The sequence below is a fragment of the Scyliorhinus canicula genome, chromosome 11 (genome assembly GCF_902713615.1).
Source record: "Scyliorhinus canicula chromosome 11, sScyCan1.1, whole genome shotgun sequence".
Lineage (NCBI taxonomy): Eukaryota > Metazoa > Chordata > Chondrichthyes > Carcharhiniformes > Scyliorhinidae > Scyliorhinus > Scyliorhinus canicula.
This window is the reverse complement of record NC_052156.1, coordinates 1,695,355-1,718,285: the sequence shown is the minus strand read 5'-3', so window position 1 is coordinate 1,718,285 and position 22,931 is coordinate 1,695,355. Positions and strand designations below refer to the sequence as shown.

At 52.6% G+C, this 22,931-nt stretch overlaps 1 protein-coding gene across 1 annotated transcript in view; it reads left to right on the top strand.

Annotated features, from left to right (window-relative positions):
• The window catches only part of LOC119973860 (G-protein coupled receptor 22-like), a 162,828-nt gene extending 140,107 nt beyond the window's left edge, over positions 1-22,721 (top strand). Inside the window, exon 2 of the mRNA XM_038812348.1 lies at positions 19,580-22,721. Within this exon, the coding sequence (XP_038668276.1) occupies positions 19,628-20,938 (1,311 nt within the window). The 5' untranslated portion in view covers positions 19,580-19,627 and the 3' untranslated portion in view covers positions 20,939-22,721. The remainder of the gene's footprint in view (positions 1-19,579) is intronic.
• Positions 22,722-22,931: the final 210 nt, after the last annotated feature.

Here is a 22,931-nt window from a genome sequence, read left to right as displayed (position 1 = left end):
CCTCTGAGGCGTCACTCTCTACCCGAAATGGAGTGGATTCATCCACCGCCCGCATGGCTGCTTTGGCGATGTCCTCCTTGATGCAGTTGAAGGCCTGGCGCGCCTCAGCTGACAGGGGAAATCGTGTGGCCTTAAAGAGTGGGCGGGCTTTGTCCACATATTGAGGGACCCACTGGGCGTAGTAGGAAAAAAAATCCCAAGCACCGTTTGAGGGCCTTGGGACAATGAGGGAGGGGGAGTTCTAAGAGGGGGCGCATACGGTCCGGGTCGGGGCCCAGGACTCCGTTTTCCACGACATAGCCGAGGATGGCTAGTCTGGTTGTGCGGAAAATGCATTTCTCCTTGTTACACGTGAGATTCAGTTTCTGTGCCGTCTGGAGAATACGGTGGAGGTTGGCGTCGTGGTCCTGCTGGTCATAGTTGCAGATGGTGACATTGTCCAAGTACGGAAACGTGGCCCGCAGCCCGTACTGGTCCACCATTCGGTCCATTGCTCGTTGGAACACCGAGACCCCATTAGTGACGCCGAAAGGGACCCGGAGGAAATGGAAGAGGCGGCCATCGGCCTCGAATGCCGTGTAGTGGCGGTCCTCCGGGCGGATTGGGAGCTGGTGGTATGCAGACTTCAGATCCACCGTGGAGAAGATGCGGTACTGGGCGATCTGATTCACCATGTCTGCAATCCTGGGGAGGGGATATGCGTCGAGGAGCGTAAATCTATTTATGGTCTGACTGTAGTCGACAACCATACGGAATTTTCCCCGGTCTTAACGACCACCACCTGAGCTCTCCAGGGACTATTGCTGGCCTCTATAACCGCCTCACTGAGTAGCCTTCGGACCTCTGCTCTGCTAAATACCCTATCCTGCCGGCTATACCGCCTGCTACGAGTGGCTACGGGTTTACAGTCCTTAGTGAGATTGGCGAAGAGGGAAGGGGGGGAGATTCGCAGCGTAGCGAGGCTGCAGATAGTGAGTGGGGGTAGGGGCCCGCCGAAGCTGAGGGTGAGGCTCTTAAGGTTACATTGAAAATCTAGGCCTAATAAGAGTGGCGCGCAGAGTTCGGGCAAAACGTAGAGTTTGAATTTCGAGTAGCTAGCGCCTCGGATTGTGAGTGTCGCGGCGGTGCGCCCCTGGATCTGGACCGAGTGGGAGCCTGAAGCGAGGGAGATAGTTTGCTGCACGGGGAAAACGGGGAGCGAACAGCGTCTTACCAGGTCTGGATGTATGAAGCTCTCCGTGCTCCCGGAGCCGAAGAGGCATGGCGTTTTGTACCCGTTGATTTGGACCTCTGCCATTGAATTTCGCAGATTCTTTGGTCGTGATTGGTCCAGGGTGACCGCGCTGAGTTGCGGGTAGTCGGCGGCTCGATCAGCTGTGCTGGAGTGGCCCCGTGATGACTGCCCTCTGAGTTCATAGTCTAATTCAAATTCCTCCGCTGCGTTGTCCGAGCGCGGAGATGCCGATCGGGCCCGTGGATCGCACGTGGCGGGCGGCGAGGAAGATGGCGTCCAAGATGGCGGCCCCCATGAGTCGCACGTGGCCGGCCGCATGGTGGAGGTTTGCCAAGATGGCGGCCCCTGTGGATCGCACGTGGCGGGAGGGGGCGGAGTCGGGGCACAGGCCGCAGCGTTTCGGGCCCCGCGGGGCTGCGGGTGAGGGGAGCGGTTACTGCGAGTCGCTGGGGAGTTGGAAGCTGGGGCCCTTTTACCGAGACACACTCTCGCGTAATGCCCTTTCCGCCCGCAGCTGCTGCAGGTCGCGTTGCGGGCCGGGCAGTGCTGCCGCGGGTGCTGGTTCTGGCCGCAGAAATGGCAGACTGGAGCAGCATAGTGGCTGGGGCAGCATAGTGGCTGGGGCAGCATAGTGGCTGGAGCAGTATAGTGGCTGGGGCAGCATAGTGGCTGGAGCAGCACAGTGGCTGGCTGGGGCAGCATAGTGGCTGGGGCAGCATAGTGGCTGGAGCAGCATAGTGGCTGGAGCAGCATAGTGGCTGGCTGGGGCAGCATAGTGGCTGGCTGGGGCAGCATAGTGGCTGGCTGGAGCAGCATAGTGGCTGGCTGGAGCAGCATAGTGGCTGGGGCAGCATAGTGGCTGGGGCAGCATAGTGGCTGGGGCAGCATAGTGGCTGGCTGGAGCAGCATAGTGGCTGGCTGGAGCAGCATAGTGGCTGGGGCAGCATAGTGGCTGGCTGGAGCAGCATAGTGGCTGGAGCAGCATAGTGGCTGGCTGGGGCAGCATAGTGGCTGGAGCAGCATAGTGGCTGGAGCAGCATAGTGGCTGGCTGGAGCAGCATAGTGGCTGGGGCAGCATAGTGGCTGGGGCAGCATAGTGGCTGGCTGGGGCAGCATAGTGGCTGGCTGGGGCAGCATGGTGGCTGGAGCAGCATAGTGGCTGGGGCAGCATAGTGGCTGGAGCAGCATGGTGGCTGGAGCAGCATAGTGGCTGGAGCAGCATAGTGGCTGGCTGGGGCAGCATAGCGGCTGGAGAAGCATAGTGGCTGGGGCAGCATAGTGGCTGGGGCAGCATAGCGGCTGGAGCAGCACAGTGGCTGGAACAGCATAGTGGCTGGCTGGGGCAGCATAGTGGCTGGGGCAGCATAGTGGCTGGAACAGCATAGTGGCTGGCTGGGGCAGCATAGTGGCTGGCTGGGGCAGCATAGTGGCTGGGGCAGCATAGTGGCTGGGGCAGCATAGTGGCTGGCTGGGGCAGCATAGTGGCTGGGGCAGCATAGTGGCTGGGGCAGCATAGTGGCTGGGGCAGCATGGTGGCTGGAGCAGCATAGTGGCTGGAACAGCATAGTGGCTGGGGCAGCATAGTGGCTGGAGCAGCATGGTGGCTGGCTGGGGCAGCATAGTGGCTGGGGCAGCATAGTGGCTGGGGCAGCATAGTGGCTGGAGCAGCATAGTGGCTGGAACAGCATAGTGGCTGGGGCAGCATAGTGGCTGGAGCAGCATGGTGGCTGGCTGGGGCAGCATAGTGGCTGGGGCAGCATAGTGGCTGGGGCAGCATAGTGGCTGGGGCAGCATAGTGGCTGGCTGGGGCAGCATAGTAGCTGGGGCAGCATAGTGGCTGGCTGGGGCAGCATAGTGGCTGGGGCAGCATAGTGGCTGGCTGGGGCAGCATGGTGGCTGGGGCAGCATAGTGGCTGGCTGGGGCAGCATAGTGGCTGGGGCAGCATAGTGGCTGGCTGGGGCAGCATGGTGGCTGGGGCAGCATAGTGGCTGGCTGGGGCAGCATGGTGGCTGGGGCAGCATAGTGGCTGGCTGGGGCAGCATAGTGGCTGGCTGGGGCAGCATAGTGGCTGGGGCAGCATAGTGGCTGGCTGGGGCAGCATAGTGGCTGGGGCAGCATAGTGGCTGGGGCAGCATAGTGGCTGGGGCAGCATAGTGGCTGGCTGGGGCAGCATAGTGGCTGGGGCAGCATAGTGGCTGGCTGGGGCAGCATAGTGGCTGGGGCAGCATAGTGGCTGGCTGGGGCAGCATAGTGGCTGGCTGGGGCAGCATAGTGGCTGGAGCAGCATAGTGGCTGGCTGGGGCAGCATAGTGGCTGGGGCAGCATAGTGGCTGGCTGGGGCAGCATAGTGGCTGGCTGGAGCAGCATAGTGGCTGGGGCAGCATAGTGGCTGGGGCAGCACGGTGGCTGGACGGCCGCGTAGCACAGGCCTGGGGGAGTCGCTGGTCGGGGGCACATGATTGGGTCGCGGGGTCCGCGTGGCTGCGAGTGAGGGGAGCGGTTACTGCGAGTCGCTGGGGAGTCAGAAGCTGGGGCCCTTTTACCGAGACACACTCTCGCGTAATGGCCTTTCCGCCCGCAGCTGCTGCAGGTCGCATTGCGGGCCGGGCAGTGCTGCCGCGGGTGCTGATTCTGGCCACAGAAATGGCAGGCTGGAGCAGCATAGTGGCTGGCTGGGGCAGCATAGTGGCTGGCTGGGGCAGCATAGTGGCTGGGGCAGCATAGTGGCTGGGGCAGCATAGTGGCTGGCTGGGGCAGCATAGTGGCTGGGGCAGCATAGTGGCTGGGGCAGCATAGTGGCTGGCTGGGGCAGCATAGTGGCTGGCTGGGGCAGCATAGTGGCTGGGGCAGCATAGTGGCTGGGGCAGCATAGTGGCTGGGGCAGCATAGTGGCTGGGGCAGCATAGTGGCTGGGGCAGCATAGTGGCTGGAGCAGCATAGTGGCTGGGGCAGCATAGTGGCTGGCTGGAGGCTGAAGGAGACCTCCATCGTGGTAGCAGCTTCCACGGTCGTTTCTAAGTCCTGGGCCCCCTTTTCCAGCAATCGTTGGCGCACATAGTTAGACCTGAGGCCCGCTACAAAAACATTGCGTACCGCCAATTCCCTGTGTTCAGCCGCGGTAACCGCTTGATAATTACAGTCATTGGACAAATTATTGAGTTCCCAAAACGGGAGAAATCGTAAAGCTGCCGTAAAACCCGGGCGGGTTTTACGGCAGCGCGCCCCTTCCCGACCGGGGACCGATTCTGGTCCCCGGTCGGGGCTAGCAGCCCGACGCCGTAGGCTCCGGCAAGACGGGCTTAACGAAAATCGTTAAGCCCGCTTGCCGGAGTTAGCGCCGGCTGACGCGTCATATGACGTCAGCCGCGCATGCGCAGGTGGGAAGACTCCAACACGCGCATGCGCGGGTGACGTCATCGCGTTTTTGCGCGAAACCCGCGCATGCGCGGGCCGGGTTGCCCCTCAGCCACCCCGCGAATGGATACTGCGGGGCGGCGGAAGGACAAGTAGTGCGCGGGCATCGGGCCCGCTGCCCGCGATCGGTGCCCACCGATCGCGGGCCCATGGCACCCTTGGCACGGCCGTGGTACTGCCGTGCCAATCGGTGCCATGGTTATTAATAGCGAGTTTGTGACGCCGGTTTTACGAACGGCAAGACCAGGTGTGTTTGCCGTTCATAAAAACGGCGGAAAGGGCTGGGACTTCGGCCCATCTAACAGCTGAGAATCGCTGCCGGCCGTAAAAAAACGGCGGCAGCGATTCGGGTCGGGACTTCGGCGGGGGGGGTGGGAGAATAGCGGGAGGGCGGCAAAAATGTCGGGAAGGCCCTCCCGCTATTCTCCCACCCGTCGTGGGGGGCGGAGAATTTCGCCCTTAGCTTCTGATCCTCTGTCGTTTCGGCTGTGCTCGCTTCGGCCAGGTAGGCCTTGAAGCACCGGATCCAGTGGGAGAAGATTTCTTTAGCCTCTGCATCCTGCGGGTTGAGTTCCAGGCTTGAGGGCCGATTCCATAATCGATCTTTACTGTTCTTAAGTCGATTAAATTGATGGAACCATCAATTCACCAGACACGTGTTTCCGATATGAATCTAGGCTTTAATCAACTTACTTCAGAGCCAGCCTGTTACCTGTCGATGAACTCGTAGTGACCCAGGCTGACTCTGGACAAGGTCTTTATACAGCTGCACTAGGAGTTGTGGGCGGAGCCAAGGGTGGAGCCCAGTACAAGTTCCTGAGAACTCCCAGTGCTACTCCCCCTATTGGTAGGATAATGCTACTGCGCTTACAAAGACAGCGTGAATTAACATATATACACATATATTACATTCACCACACTGACTCCCCCCACCCCGGGACCTCCTGTAAATACTGCCCCCGCCCCTGGGACCCCCTGTAAATACTGACCCCCCCTCCCCAGGTATCTTCTGATCTTGTCCTTCTAGATAGCTGTGGGTTTGGAAGGTGCTGCCTAAGGAACGTCGGTGAATTACTGGATTCCCAGCCTCTGACCTGCCCTGGTAGCCACAGTATTAATGTGGCTGGGTCCTATTCAGTTTCAGGTCAGTGGTAACCCCCAGGATGTTGATTGTGGGGGTTTCAGTGATGGTAATGCCATTGAATGTCACGGGGCGGTGGTTAGATCCTCTCTTGTCGGGAGATGGTCATTGCCTGGCATTGTGTGGCACGAACGTAACTTGCCACGTGTCAGCCCCAAGCCTGGATATTGTCCAGGTCTTGCTGCATTTGGACACGGACTGCTTCATTATCTGAGGAGTCGCGAATGGTGCTGAACATTGTGCAGTCATCCGCAAACATCCCCACTTCTGATCTTATCATGGAAGGGAGGTCATTGATGAAGCAGCTGAAGATGGTTGGGTCGAGGGCACTACCCTGAGGAACTCCTGCAGTGATGTCCTGGGGCTGAGATGATTGACCTCCAACCACCACAACCATCTTCCTTTGTGTCGGGTATGACTCCAACCAGCGGAGAGTTTCCCCCTGATTCCCATAGACTCCAGTTTAGCTCGGGCTCCTTGATGCCACACTCGGTCAAATGCTGCCTTGATGTCAAGGGCAGGAAATGTCACCTCTGGCATTCAGCTCTTTGTCCATGTTTGAACCAAGGCTGTAATGAGGTCAGGAGCTGAGTGACCCTGGCGGAACCCACACTGAGTGTCCGTGAGCAGGTTATTGCTGAGTAAGTGCAGCTTGATACCACTGTTGATGACCCCTTTCATCACTTTGCTGATAATGGAGAGTAGACTGATAGGGCGGTAATTGGCTGGGTTGGATTTGTCCTGTTTCTTGTGTACAGGACACACCTGGGCAATTTGCCACATTGCCGGGTAGATGCCAGTGTTGTAGTTGTACTGGAACAGCTTGGCTAGGGGCGGGACAAGTTCTGGAGCACAGGTCTTCAGTACTATTATCGGAATCTAATTCCAGGGTTTTGACCCAATCACATTGCAATTGAATTATCCCTTTCTCCGCTATCGAGGAACAATCTGGAATTGTGACTGTCTGTTCGCTTGGCCATGATTGAGTGAAACTGGTTCCTATTCCTTAAAAGTGCATCATGGTTCTTTAGGCAGTCATTTTGTACTAAGACAACAATGTTCTAAATTCTTAAACTGAGACAGTAACATTTAAACCGAATCTGTAGATAACTAGAACAACAAAATAACTGCTACACCCTCAATCTGTCACATCCATTCGACAGTCCTTTCCTGTTCCCTCTCTGCTCCGCTTCCAGACTTCCCTCCACATCCTCAAACTCGCACTATTACTGGAAGGTGAGTTTTGTGGGCAGATTGAAGGTGTGTGCACAGCGCGAGTCCCCCATGGTGTGTAATGTCAGTTATGGAGCAGCTGGTTAAGGAGTTGAGCCTCATTTCAGACCTTTAGCTCTCACTCCTGGATTAAGCAGCTTTATTCCTGACTCAGTTATGGCTCCATATCCCAGACTGCGACAGATTGAGTTTAACAGGAATGATTTCAGCCTCCAGTATTGTGATATACACCCTGCTTTACTGCCCCAAATGTCATCAACAGTACAACAGTCATTCATCATCCTGACACCGAAACAATTCGCACACACTTAACTCCTTCCTTTGAGAAACCGGCGATTAATGCAGCACAAAGTCTCTCTATCTCAGAATTTAAACCATTCACAGATTAAGATACTCACTGATTGGTGCAATCGATCTGCAGAGAGAGTTAAACCTGCTGATAACTGTCAAGTACCTTATTAGGAATTGTGTTTATAATCTTTTAATGTGTTTGTTTGTTTAATTATTTCAGTTTATATTTGTAATGAAAGGTGTATAAATGCCAAACTTCCCTCCCGCCGACATCATCCTCCCGCTGACATCATCCTCCTCTTGCTGACATCATCCTCCCGCTGACATCATCCTCCTCCCGCTGACATCATCCTCCTCTTGCTGACATCATCCTCCCGCTGACATCATCCTCCTCCCGCTGACATCATCCTCCCGCTGACATCATCCTCCTCCCGCTGACATCATCCTCCTCCCGCTGACATCATCCTCCTCCCGCTGACATCATCCTCCTCCCGCTGACATCATCCTCCCGCTGACATCATCCTCCTCCCGCTGACATCATCCTCCCGCTGACATCATCCTCCCGCTGACATCATCCTCCTCCCGCTGACATCATCCTCCTCCCGCTGACATCATCCTCACGCTGACATCATCCTCCTGCTGACATCATCCTCCCGCTGACATCATCCTCCCGCTGACATCATCCTCCCGCTGACATCATCCTCCTCCCGCTGACATCATCCTCCCGCTGACATCATCCTCCTCCCGCTGACATCATCCTCCTCCCGCTGACATCATCCTCCCGCTGACATCATCCTCCCGCTGACATCATCCTCCCGCTGACATCATCCTCCCGCTGACATCATCCTCCTCCCGCCCACATCATCCTCCCGCTGACATCATCCTCCCGCTGACATCATCCTCCCGCCCACATCATCCTCCCGCTGACATCATCCTCCCGCCCACATCATCCTCCCGCTGACATCATCCTCCTCCCGCTGACATCATCCTCCCGCTGACATCATCCTCCTCCCACTGACATCATCCTCCTCCCGCTGACATCATCCTCCCGCTGACATCATCCTCCTCCCGCTGACATCATCCTCCTCCCGCTGACATCATCCTCCCGCTGACATCATCCTCCCGCTGACATCATCCTCCCGCTGACATCATCCTCCCGCTGACATCATCCTCCCGCTGACATCATCCTCCCGCTGACATCATCCTCCCGCTCACATCATCCTCCCGCTGACATCATCCTCCCGCCCACATCATCCTCCCGCTGACATCATCCTCCCGCCCACATCATCCTCCCGCTGACATCATCCTCCCGCCCACATCATCCTCCCGCTGACATCATCCTCCCGCCCACAACCTCCCGCTGACATCATCATCCTCCCGCTGACATCATCCTCCCGCTGACATCATCCTCCCGCTGACATCATCCTCCCGCCGACATCATCCTCCCGCTGACATCATCCTCCCGCCCACATCATCCTCCTCCCGCTGACATCATCCTCCCGCTGACATCATCCTCCCGCTGACATCATCCTCCCGCCCACATCATCCTCCCGCTGACATCATCCTCCCGCTGACATCATCCTCCCGCCCACATCCTCCGGGTGCTCCGGTTTCCTCCTACAGTCCAAAGACGTGCAGGTTAGGTGGATTGGCCATGATAAATTGCCCTTCGTGACCAAAGAGGTTGGAGGGGTTATTGGGTTACGGGGATAGGATGGAAGTGAGGGCTTAAGTGGTCGGTTCAGAATGGATGGGCCGAATCCTCCTCATCTCTGTTTGAAAGGATCGTCCCTTCAGCCTGAGATTGTGTCCTCTGGTTCTAGTTTTTCCTACAAGTGGAAACATCCTCTCCACGTCCACTCTATCCAGGCCTCGCAGTATCCTGTAAGTTTCAATAATTTCCCCCCTCATCCTTCTAAACTCCCAACAAGTACAGTCCCAGAGTCCTCAACCGTTCCTCAAACAACAAGCTCTTCCTTCCAGGGATCATTCTTGTGAACCTCCTCTGGACCCTTTCCAAGGCCAGCACATCCTTCCTTAGATACGGGGCCCAAAACTGCTCACAATACTCCAAATGGGATCTGCCCAGAACCTTGTACAGCCTCAGAAGTTCATCCCTGGCCTTGTATTCTAGCCCTCTCGACATGAATGCTAACATTGTATTTGCCTTCCTAACTGCCGACTGAACCTGCACATTACCCTTAAGAGAATGGTGAGCAAGGACTCCCAAGTCCCTTTGTGTTTCTGATTTCCTAAGCATTTCCCCATTTAGAAAATAGTCTATCCTTCCATTTCTCCTTCCAAGGTGCATAACCTCACACTTTTCCACATTGTATTCCATCTGCCACTTCATTGCCCACTCTCCTAGCTTGTCCAAATCCATCTGCAGCACCCCTGCTTCCTCCATCCTACCTGTCCCTCTACAGATCTTTGTATCATCTTAAAACTTAGCAACAGTGCCTTCAGTTGCTTCTTCCAGATCATTAAAAGTTGTGGTCCCAGCACAGACCCCTGAGGCACACCACTAGTCATCGGCTGCCATCCTGAAACAGATCCCTTTATCCCCACTCTCTGCCTTCTGCCAGTCAGCCAATCCTCTATCCATGCCAGGATCTTACCCTGAACACCATGGGATTGTAACTTATTTAACAATCTCCTGTCGCTGGGTAAAAGTGCTCGAACCTCCCTAACTGCACTGTGGGTGTACCTACATCACATGGACTGCTGCAGTTCCAGAAGGCAGCTGATCACCATCTTCTCAAGAACAATTACTGAGCCTGAATCTAGAAGATGATAGCATGTTCAAAGGCATCGGAGAGGAATTGTGAGTTGGAAATGGGGCTTTAGTTAATGATGACAAGACCTGGATTATTTTCTGCTCAATCATCTTTTCCAAATATCCCAAAAGTTTAGATTTTCTGAACAATTCCCAATCCCATTGACTCCAGGAGAGAAACATCACTCTGTTGAGAGAGGGGCTCTCAATATTCTCACACGCCTTATAAAATACGGAAGTTTGCAAAACTGTTAACTAACCTTTAAATGGAAATGATTGGATGGTATCTTCATTACAAGATTATATTTTGATTAAGATTTTTGAGATAATGTGTAAATAAAAACGATTGATGGTTACTTCATTCCTAAGAAACAATTGCATCCGGTAACTGAAGCAATTGGCAGGAAATGTGTGAGCCGTGTGTAATTGTAGAGAGCACAGACCCCCTTCTGCCCCAACCCGAAGACAATCAGATATTCCCCTGAGAGCCACAGTGTAGGTCCTCGCTGATTCTTCACCTCCTCCAGCCCAGGAGCAGTGCCGGTCCCCTAGACTGAGATCACCTATCGAGGCCACTGTCCTTCTGAGCCACAGGTAGTCGGTTTGATGTAATTCTATCTCATTCCTCTCCAATTTCCTACTGTGGATAATGCCTTCAATTTCTCTGTTTAAGTCTGAGCGTGAATGCCCTTGGTAAAGAACTGAAGTGGTAAAGAGGCAATTCATTGAGATAAGTCTCTTTAAATATGTGACAACCTCTTTCGATTGTTGTACAGTCGCACTGTCAGCTTAGTGGATTCCCAGGGACCATTCAGGAACAGATGCTTCCACTTATCAGCTGAGGGAGCATCTGCAGGGAAAAGGCCAATGTTTCATTAGAAGTTGTTCAGTGTCATGTGTCAGGAGAGCAGTGTTGATAACAGCCCACTGAAGAGGCAATTCTATCTGTGATGGAGCGAGGGAAAAAAGCAACTCAAACACAGAGATAAAGAATGATTGCGATCTCTGTGACTGCACTGGTGATCTCAGGCTGTAAGCAAAGAAAATAAATGTAAGAATTTTGAAAGTGAACACAAATCTTCAGTTAACCCTCCAAAACAGGGACTGGGAGAATGATATGGACTTGACAAGGTGCTCTAAGGAAGAAAGGGTAGTGTTCGACAAGAAAGCTTAATACCCACAATTCTCTGTGCCTAGTGTCGACTTTATTCAGGTGTTTAACATGTTAAAAAGATTCAATTAGTCGCTTAGTAACACAGAACTTGTCTTGCTAAAAAAGAGACATGCTGTCAAAGTTTTTCATTTGCACTGATCAGAATAGCCACAAGAATACCGTATTTCAAAGGGAACCAGTCGGTAGGTAGACCGTATCAAACAACATGTCCCTTCAGCTGTTTGCAATCGCTGGGTTACTGGCAACTTTCAACCAACCTAAAAATATAGGGTGGGATTCGCCGTCCCGCCAGCCAGGTTTTCTGGCACAGCGCCCCCACCAGCAATGGGATTCCCTGTACCCACAGCCGGCCATTGTGTCCACCCAAGCCGTCGATAAACCCGTGGGCATGTATGTGTTGCTGGCAAAGCGAAGGATCCTGCCGACCGTGAATCCCGCAGATAATGTCTGATGTTAGATGTGATTTCACAATTAGGCAGCACTTGCTGAACAATGCTGACTGTGTTCAGAATCACACTAACAACCAATTTAAGATTATTAGTCAAACTATCACTTACGCTTGCTAGAACTAGATACATTCATATGCAGGGACCTGCTCTCTGTAGGCAATGGGAAAATAGCCAGACATTACAACTTTTTTGAATAAATAACTATATGGGGGACAATAACATTCACCATCGCAACACCTTGACCAATCAGAGCCAATCTGATAACCAATCAGCACTCCATATCTTATGCAGTATAAATTGTTGTTCCTGTGAAATTTTGCATTCTTGCATCTGCCCTGGTGAGTGCCAGATGAGAAGCTTTGAGAGGATGTCTCTTCATTCAGAAATAAAGGGGTTCAGTAGGATAGACAGAGAAAAAAATCTTCCGGTTGATGGTGTCCAGAACAAAGGGACAAACCTTAAAATTAGATTCCCAGATGTTTGTATGACCAGATTGGCAAAGGTAGCATGGATGATATGTTCACAGGAATGTTTTCAGAATAGGTCCTTAGAGCTGCATACCTAGCACCAACCAGAGAGCAGGTAATTGCAATGAAAGAAGATTAATTAATGACCTCATGGTAAATGTGCCCTGGGCGACTAAGTCTGCAGAAAGTGTACTCAATGGCAGCTCTTCACAGACCGTGTGGTTCGGTTGGAGCAGCAGTTGGATGCACTTAGGAGCATGCAGGTGGAGGGAAGTGTCATAGATAGCAGTTATAGAGATGTGGTTACACCCAAGGTGCAGGCAGACGGATGGGTGACCGCTAGAAAGGGCAGGCAGTCAGTGCAGGAATCCCCTGTGGCTGTCCCCCTCTCTAACAGATATACCAATTTGGATACTGTTGAGGGGATTTAGCCAATCAGGGGAAACAGCAGCAGCCAGAACAGTGACACCACAACTGGCTCTGTTGCTCAGCAGGGGAGGGCAAAGCGCAGGAGGGTGATAGTTATAGCGGACTCTACAGTAAGGGGCACAGATAGGTGCTTCTGTGGACGTGAAAGAGACTCCAGGATGGTGTGTTGCCTCCCTGGTGCCAGGGTCAAGGATGTCTCTGAACGAACACGGAACATCCTAAAGGGGGAGGGTGAACAGCCAGAGGTCGTAGTACACATAGGTACTAACGACATAGGCAGGAAGAGTGATGAGGTCCTGCAGAAGGAGTTCAGGGAGTTAGGCAATAAGCTAAAAAGCAGGACCTCTAGGGTTGTAATCTAAGGACTACTCCCCGTGCCACGTGCCAGTGAGGCTAGAACTAGGAGGATAGTGCAGCTAAACACGTGGCTAAACTGGTGGTGTAGGAGGCAGGGTTTCAGATTTCTGGACCATTGGGATCTCATCCGGGCAGGTGGGACCTGTACAATGAAATGAAAATCGCTTATTGTCACAAGTAGGCTTCAATTAAGTTACTGTGAAAAGCCCCTAGTCGCCACATTCCGGCGCCTGTCCGGGGAGGCTGGTACGGGAATTGAACCGAGCTGCTGGCCTGCTTGGTCTGCTTTAAAAGCCAGCGATTTAGCCCAGTGAGCTAAACCAGCCCCTACAAGAAGGATGGGTTACATCTAAACTGGAGGGGCACTGATATCCTGGCTGGGAGATTTCCGAGAGTCACTCGGGAGGATTTTCACCAGTATGCGGGAGGGTGGCAACCAGAACGGAAGCTTAGAAGGTGTAATAACCGAATGGGAAATAGAGAACAAAAATAAGAGAACAACATCACCCTGTCTGCTTAAACACAGTGGTTTGAAGTATATTTGTATCAACACCAGAAGTATAGCTGGTAAAGCAGATGAACTTAGAGCACTTGGAATTATGATGCTGTGGCTATCACAGAAATGTGGTTAAAGGACGGGCAGGATTGGCAGCTGAATGTTGGAAGGTATAGATGCTTCAGGAGCGATAGAGGGGGTATTAAAGGGGTGGGGGAATAGCATTACTGGTTAAGGAGAATATTATAGCCGTACTGCAGGAGGACATGTTGGAGGGCTCATACAATGAGGCAATCTGGGTAGAGCTCAGGAACAGGAAGGGGGCAATCAGAATGTTGGGGGTTTATTACAGGCCCCCCCCCGACAGCCAGCGAGAGAGAGAGGAGCAGATAGGTAGACAGATTTTGGGTAGGGTCAATATTGACTGGGACTCACTTAGTGCTGGGGGTTTGGATGGGGCAGAGTTTGTAAGGAGCATCCAGGAAGCCTTCTTGATACAATATGTAGATTGTACAACTAGGGAAGGAGCAGTACCGGATCTGGAATTGGGGAATGAGGTGGTTGAGGTTTCAGTAGGGGAACATTTTGGGAATAGTGACCACAATTAATGAGGGTAACCCTCGCGTTAAGATGCTAAACTTGGGAAAGGCAAATTACGATAACATTATAATAATAATAACCTTTTATTGTCACAAGTCTGAAGTTACTGTGAAAAGCCACATTCCGGCACCTGTTCGGGTAAGCTGAAACGGGAATTAAACCCGCACTGCTGGCCTTGTTCTGCATCACAAACCAGCTGTCTAGCCCACTGAGCTAAACCAGCCCATTAGAACAGGAATTGAAGAATTTGGATTGGGTGCGGCTGTTGGCGGGTAAATCAACATCGGACATTTGGGACTCTTTCAAGCGACAGTTGATTAGGATTCAGGAAAGCCACGTTCCTGAGAGAACGAAGGATAAATATGGGAAGTTTAGGGAGTCTATCTGTTGTTTGTAATAAACGATTTGGAGGAAAATGTAGCCGGTTTGATTAATAAGTTCGCGGATGGCCCCAAGGTTGGTGGAGTGGCAGATAGTGTTGAGGATTTTCAGAAGATACAGCGGGACATAGATAGGTTGGAGACTTGGGCAGAGAAATGGCAGATGGAATTTAATCTGGACAAATGTGAGGTAATGCATTATGGTCGGTCTAACATAGAGGGGAAATATACCGTAAATGGCAAAACTCTCAGGAATATAGAAAGTCAGAGAGATCGGGACGTGCAGGTCCACAGATCTCTGAAGGTGGCAACACAAGTGGACAAGGTAGTCAAGAAAGCAGATGGAATGCTTGCCTTCATTGGATGGGGCATCGAGTATAAAAACTGGCAAGTCAGGCTACAGTTGTATAGAACCTTGGTAAGGCTGCACTTGGAATATTGCGCACAATTCTGGTTGCCACACTACCAGAAGGATGTGGAGGCTTTGGAGAGGGTGCAGAGGAGGTTTACCAGGATGTTGCCTGGTCTGGAGGGTGTTAGCTATGTGGAGAGGCTGAATAGACTCGGACTGTTTTCATTAGAAAGTAGAGGTTGAGAGGTGACCTGATAGAGGTCTACAAGATTATGAGGGGCAAGGATAGAGTGATGAGCAGCCAATCTTTCCCAGGGTGGAGGGATCAGTCACCAGGGGGAATAGGTTTAAGGGCCATGGGGTAAGGTTTAGAGGAGATGTGCGAGGCAGGTTTTTTTACACAGAGGGTGGTGGGTGCCTGTAACGCGTTGCCAAGGGAGGCTATGGAAGCAGATATATTAACGGCATTCAAAAGGCATCTTGAAAAACACATGGATAGGGTGGGTATAGAAGGATACGGCACAAGGAAGTGCTGAGAGTTTTGGCAAAGGAGTATCATGACCGGTACAGGCTTGGAGGGCCGAAGGGCCTGTTCCTGCGCTGTATTGTTCTATGTTCTTTGTTCTTTGTTTGTAACAGTGATCATAATATGATTGAATTTCACAGAAAGTTGGAGGGAGAGAGGAGTGGCTCTAAGACGAGTGTTTTAAATTTAAACATGGGCAATTATGAGGGCATGGAGACAGAGATGGCTAAAGTTAACTGGGAAATTCGGTTAAGGAATAGGTCAGCAAAAATTCAATGGCAGTTTTTAAAGAAATATTTCAGAGTACTAAAAAAGATACATTCCAGTGGGAATGTAAGACTCTAAGGGCAGGACACACCATCCGTGGCTAACTGAACAAGTTCAAGATAGTATCAAATTGAAAAGTAAAACAGGAAAGGTTGCCAATCCATGTCCTAACGGGGAAATTAGAGATAGTGGGCGGGATTCTCTGATCCTGAGGCTAAGTGTTGACGCCGTTAACAGGCCCCCAGGATCAGCGATTCTGTGCCTCACAGGAGGCCAGCACAGCACTGGAGTGACTCACACAGCTCCAGCTGCCAATACCGTTGTCAAACGGGCACCGCGGGTCTGCGCATGGGCGCTAGTTTCCTTCTCCGCGCCAGCCCCGATGTAATATGGAGGACAGCTACAGGGGCCCGGCGCGGAGTAAAGTAGCCCGCCACCAGGAAAGGCCGCCGCACTGATCAGTAGGCCCCGATCACGGGCTAGGCCACGGTGGAGGCCCCCCCCCCCGGGGTCGGATCCCACCAGGCTGCCCCCCCGCAGGATGAACGCTGAGGTCCCGCCGGGTAGCACCGGGTGAACGGCACCGGCGGGACTCAGCCTATCTCGGCGGCCACTCGGCCCAACGCGCGCGGAGAATCGGCGGGGGGACCGCGTAGAGCGACCCCTGACCGGCGCCGTGCCAACCACGCCTGGGGTCGGAGAATCCCGCCCAATATTCGATTCAATGAAGAACCTACAAATTGGCTGAGAAAAACAATAGATGTGAAGATTGGAGCACTAACCCACCCTTCCACTTCCTCATCCAAGTCATTTATGAAAACTACAAAGAGCAGAGGTCCCAGAACAGATCCTTGCGGGACACCACTGGTCACCGACCTCCAGGTGGAATACTTTCCATCCACTACCACTCGCTGTCTTCTGCCATGTGGGACCTTGTCAAACGCCTGACTAAAGCCCATATAAATTACATCCACAACCCTTCCCTCATCAATTTTCTTTGTCGCCCTATCCCTGACCTCAACATCCGTCCTGTCCTTCTCCCTGGTGAATACCGATACAAAGTACCAATTAAAGATTTCACCCACTTCCTGTGGTACCACGCAGATAGTCCCCCCATTGTCCTTGAGTGGGCCTACTCTTTCTCTTGCTACCCTCTTGCTACTAATATACCTGCTCTGTAGATTCTATGAAATTAAACACATATAATCTATGAAATGCATAAAAAGCCTTGGAATTCTCCTTGACCATGTTTCCTAAAGATGGTCATCACCCCTTTCAGCCCTCCTAATTCCACCTTTAACTTCCTTCCTCAAGGGCTTTGTCAGTTTTTAGGTGCCTAGACCTATCGTTTGCTTCCTTTTTCCTTTTGACTAAGCTTACAATTTCCCTTGTCGTCCATGGTTCCCAAATGCTGCCATTTCTATCCTTCATTTCTGTGGGGACTGAGGCCTCGGTGGAGGAACTGAAGGGTAAATGGGAAGAGGAGCTGGGAGAGGAGATTGAGGGGGGATGTGGGCGGATGCCCTGGAGAGAGTGAATTCCTCCTCTTCCTGTGCGAGGCTTAGCCTCATACAGTTCAAGGTGCTACATAGGGCCCACATGACTGGGACAAGGATGAGTAGGTTTTTCGGGGGCGAGGACAGGTGTGCTAGGTGCTCGGGGAGCCCAGCGAACCACGCCCATATGTTTTGGGTGTGCCCAGCATTGGCGGAGTTTTGGAAGGGGGTAGCAAGGTCGGTGTCGAGGGTGGTGGGATCCAGGGTCAAGCCAGGCTGGGGACTCGCAATTTTTGGGGTTGCAGTGGAGCCGGGAGTGCAGGAGGCGAAAGAGGCCGGTGTTCTGGCCTTTGCGTCCCTAGTAGCCCGGCAGAGGATGGAAGGATGCGAGGCCCCCAAGCGTGGAGGCCTGGATCAATGATATGCCTGGGTTCATCAAATTGGAGAGGGTGAAATTTGCCCCGAGGGGATCAGGGCAGGGGTTCTTTAGACGGTGGCAGCCTTTCCTGGACTTCCTGGGGGAACGGTAGGGAAATAGGCCGACAGCAGCAGCAGCCCGGGGGGGGGGGGGGGAGGGGAGGAGGGAGGGGGGGATGGAGGGGGGGAGGGGGGGGATGGAGGGGGGGGGAGGGGAGGAGGGAGGAGGGGGAGGGGGGGGAGGGAGGGAGGGAGAGAGGGGGGAAGGGGGAAGGGGGAAGGGGAGGGGGGGAAGGGTGAAGGGGAGGGGGAGAAGGGGGAAGGGGAGGGGGGTGGGTGGAGGGGAGAGGGGGGGAGGAGAGGGGTAGGAGAGGGAAGGGGAGAGGGGGGAAGGGAGGGGGGCAAGGGTGGGTGGGGGGAGGGGGGAAGGGAGGGGGGTAGGCAGGGGGGAAGGGAGGGGGTGGGGAGGGGGGGAAGGGAGGGGGGTGGGGAGAAGGGGGGAAGGGGAGGGGGGTGGGTGGAGGGGAGAGGGGGGAGGAGAGGGGAGGGGGAGAGGGGGAGGGGAGGGGGAGGGGAGGGGGGAGGGGGAAGGGAGAGGGGGGAAGGGAGGGGGGTGGGGAAGGGGGAGGGGGAAGGGAGGGGGTGGGGAGGGGGATGGGGAGGGGGAAGGGAGGGGGTAGGGAGGGGGGAAGGGTGGGTGGGGGGAGGGGGAAGGGAGGGGGTTGGGAGGGGGGAAGGGAGGGGGTGGGGAGGGGGGAAGGGAGGGGGTGGGGAGGGGGGAAGGGGTGGAATGGGGGGATTTGCCCTCAAATAGCCGCTCCCAATCCACATTCCCCAGTTCCTGTCTAATTTGGATGTAATTGGCCCCTTGCCCAATTAAGCACCCTCACCCACAGGCCACTCTTGTCCTTATCCAGGACGACACAAAATCTTTTGGAATTATGGTCGATAAGCCCAAAATGCTCCCCACTGAAACATCAGTCACCTGGATAAAAGCAAATTACTGCGGATGCTGGAATCTGAAACCAAAGAGAAAATGCTGGAAAATCTCAGCAGGTCTGGCAGCATCTGTAGGGAGAGAAAAGAGCGAACGTGTGGAGTCCAGGTGACCCATTGTTATCAGGGTGGGTGGGAATGGGGCATTGAGGCCACAATCAGATCAACCATGGTCTGATTGAATGGCAGAGCAGGCACGAGGGGCTGAATGGCCTCCTCCTGCTCCAAATTCACATGTTCATGTTGTATTTGTTGCTACAATGCCGTCTCCTCTACATTGGGGAGACTAAATGCAGACGGCTTGGGTCACTGTCTGTGAGGAGTCTGCACGTTCTCCCCGTGTTTGCATGGGTTTCCTCCGGGTGCTCCGGTTTCCTCCCACAGTCCAAAGATGTGCAGGTTAGGTGGATTGGCCATGATAAATTGCCCGTAGTGTCCAAAAGGTTCGGAGGGGTTACTGGGTTACGGGGATGGGGTGGAAGTGACGGCTTAAGTGGGTCGGTGCAGACTTGATGGGCTGAATGGCCTCCTTCTGCACTGTGTGTTCTATATTTTCTATAATAATATAATAACTCAATGGGATTGAATCTTGCAAAGATACATACATCGATACATACATAGATACATAGATACATAGAAGATAGGAGCAGGAGGAGGCCTTTTGGCCCTTCGAGCCTGCTCCGCCATTCATCACGATCATGGCTGAGCATCCAACTCAATAGCCTAATCCTGCTTTCTCCCCATAGCCTTTATCCCATTCTCCCCAAGTGCTATATCCAGCTGTCTCTTGAATATATCCAAAGTTTTAGCATCAACTACTTCCTGTGGTAATGAATTCCACAGGCTCACCACTCTTTGGGTGAAGAAATGTCTCCTTATCTCTGTCCAAATGGATGTGTAACATCCGAATACGATGTGTAACAGACAAACCATTTGACAGTGTTACATTCCTCCCAATGTCTAAATTCAGCCCTTGGTGTTTGTGGGAATAGGAATTGAGGGAATCACAAAAATGAAATGGTATTTTGATGGAATGGACCTGTTGTTAGTTGAAATTTGATCTTTGCTTCCTGTCTGTTCCAGGTGAAACGAGAAGCATTGCCATTTCTGGGACTATGCTGATATCTCAGGATGGATACAACCATGGAATTGGATAATGATGAAAGTGTATTGGAAACCACAGATGGTTCTGCTCTGAACGAGGGCTGGTATGTCGCCTACCCAATGAGCTTCCAGATCTCTTTGACCAGCTTTCTGATGCTGGAGATTGTCCTGGGGTTCAGCAGTAACCTCACTGTGCTCATACTGTACTGCATGCAGTCTAACCTGGTGGATTCAGTCAGCAATATTGTTACCATGAACCTCCACGTACTGGACATCATCATCTGCCTTGTGTGTGTCCCATTCACCATAGCGATTGTACTTATTCCATTGGAGGCAAACATGGCTCTGATTTGTTGCTTCCACGAAGCTTGTGTCACCTTTACCAGCATTGCCACAGCGGTCAACGTCCTGGTAATCAGCCTCGATCGGTACGACATCTCGGTGAAACCGGCCAATAGAGTCCTCACACCCAGCCGGACAATCCTGCTGCTGACTTTGGTCTGGGTGGTATCGCTGATGGTGTTTTTTGTCCCTTTCATTGAGGTGGAATTCTTTGGTGACTCACTGCACAGTACAGCCTGGCAGAACAGAACACTGCTCTGTGTTAGTGTCAATGAATACCACAAGGAACTGGGGATGTATTATCACCTCTTCATCCAGATTCCCTGCTTCTTTGTGGCTGTGGCAGTAATGCTGGTCACGTACAGCAGAATACTCCAAGCCCTGAACATCCGCATTGGGTCCCACTTCACACGGAGTCAAAAACGCAAAAACAAAAACAAGAACAAGAAGAGGAAGAAGAAGAAATCAGCGACCTCCCTGAGCAGCCAGTACGAGACCAAGAGGTTGACCCCAGCGCCAGTCAGTCAGACCCCTATGCCAATGGGAGTTCAGGCCTCGGTGTCGGTCATTATTGCTCTCCGTCGAGCTGTGAAACGCCACCGAGACAGGCGGGAAAGGCAGAAACGTGTCTTCAGAATGTCCCTGATAATCATCTCCACCTTCCTGCTCTGCTGGGCACCAATTTCAGTCGTCAATCTTCTCATTTTATGCCTGGGACCAAGTGACTGGTTGGTGAAACTGAGGATCTGCTTCCTGGTGATGGCTTATGGAACCACCATCTTTCACCCTCTCCTGTATGCCTTCACCAGGCAGAAACTCCGCAAAGTCCTCAAAACCAAAATGAAGAAGCGCGTTGTGTCCGTTCTGCAGGTGGACCCTGCTCCCAGTGGGACAATCATACACAACTCCTGGGTCAATCCCAGAAAGACTCGGAAGTTAAAGGTGGAGTGTAGTGATGCCACTGACCGCTGTCTGACTGAGGCAGCCAAAGACTGACTCAACTTCTACCCCTTTCTAAAAGACTTGGACTGTTGAACAACAAAATACCAACACCATCTGTAAAGAGTAGAGGTGCAATAATTGTTTAACATTTTGCTCCATTCTCCTGATATGTATAAAATACAATTGACGCAAAGGCAAAGATCCAAATATTCACCGAGGATGGAGCAGTTTTAATGTTTTTTGTACAAGTGGGTGACACATCCCCGTAAATAATGTTTTGAAGGCTAAATTTGTAAAAAAAAACAAATTAATCCTAAAGTCAAGAGCTGGAATACAAATCAATCAAGGGCAAACAATCTCCGACACTCTGAATTCAACTCAAACTGAATCATAGCAGCCAATGAAAGCAATCAAAATGGATCTTATACCAGAACAGCAATCGGCTAGGTTGGGCTGCCATATTCCCACAATCCACTGCTCTGAATCTGAGGGACTGATGTTTTGACCCAATACTGATTCAAATTTCCTTCAATTTTTTGCCAATTTCCCTTCAATTCTCCAATCACAAATTCCTCCAATCAGCAGGCTATATTCCTCAGTTGCCGATGTGCTCCTTCAGGATTTTCCCAGGATGTGAAGAATGTTGCTCCTCCTCTGTCTGATTCTGTGTGTGTGTGGTCCTGCCATCCAGTTAGAGTGTGTCACTGTAAGAAGGTCAGGCAGTGTCCCGATCAGGGTCAGGTCACAAACCCTGCAGGAGCGACACTGCCTCATCAAACTCATACTACACAGCGATTCTCACTCCCAAACACACCAGATAGAACTCCAATTATCCACTGACAGATAGACTAGGACCCCCTTGGCAAACTCGGCCAACCCACATGCTACAGTGGCTTTGGCTTTGAAGGCGAAAGAGGTTTGATAAATCCAGCGGGCGTTCAGTTCCTGCACAATCCACCCTCTACTACCTGCACCACAATTGTACCAGTGGTTGAGGTGGCCCAGGTTGCCAGTCAGCTAGCAGTGGGCCAATTGAGGTCCGTACGTGGCAATTAATGCCTCACCCTGCCCTTGCCAGGGCTGATAGTGGGAGAACCCCAAGCCAGACAGCCAGTCCTGGAGGTTTTGCTGCTTGGATGTTGATTGTAGAGAATGGAGGCTCCTACCTCATTGGCCCTTGGGGTCTGTCAAAGGACCACCCCAAGGGGAACTCTCCCCCTCAGGTGCCTCTCCCCCCCCCCCCCCCCCCACACCATGGCCTCTCAACCCCTGGCCCTCACTCCCCTCACCAACCCCCAGACACTTACCAAGTACCAATGCAGCACAGTTCACCTCACCACCGTGGGTGCAGTACTCACTCTGACCATCACTCCCATTGGAGCTATTGGTACTGGACAGGGCTGTCAACCTCTGATTGGTTGGCATATTTTTGAGGGGGCTTCCTATCCCTGATGGATGGAAATCCTGCCCCCAACGTATCAACAGCCAATTGGCTGTGAAATGATTACAGAACAGCGGCTCTTCTCCTGGGCAGGATCCCCAGGGAGGGTGGAGTCACGTGGAATTCAACTTCCCAGATCAGCAGAGTTAGAAACAGCCAACAATTTAAAACCTTCCCCCTTTAAATATCCGCTAACAGCCACTCCCAGCCCCACCCCCCCCTCACTGCAAGTGTCTGATCCACAGCCTGAAATAATCAGCCAGCCCACCAGCTAACCGAAAGGAGGCCATTCAGCCCATCGAGTCTGCACTGACCCTCTGAAAGAGCACCCTAACTAAGCCCACGCCTCCATCCTATTCCCGTAACCCTGCACATTGGTCACGGCCAATCCATCTAACAGCACGTATTCCGGGATTTGTGGGATAAACCGGAGCACCCGGAGGAAACCCACGCAGACACAGAGAGAACGTGCAGACTCCACACAGACAGTGATCCAAGCCGGGAATTGAACCTGGGACCCTGGTGCTGTGAGGCTACAGTGCTAACCACTGTGTTACCATGCCACCCAATGATTTTTTTAAAAATTTTAAAGTACCCAATTCATTT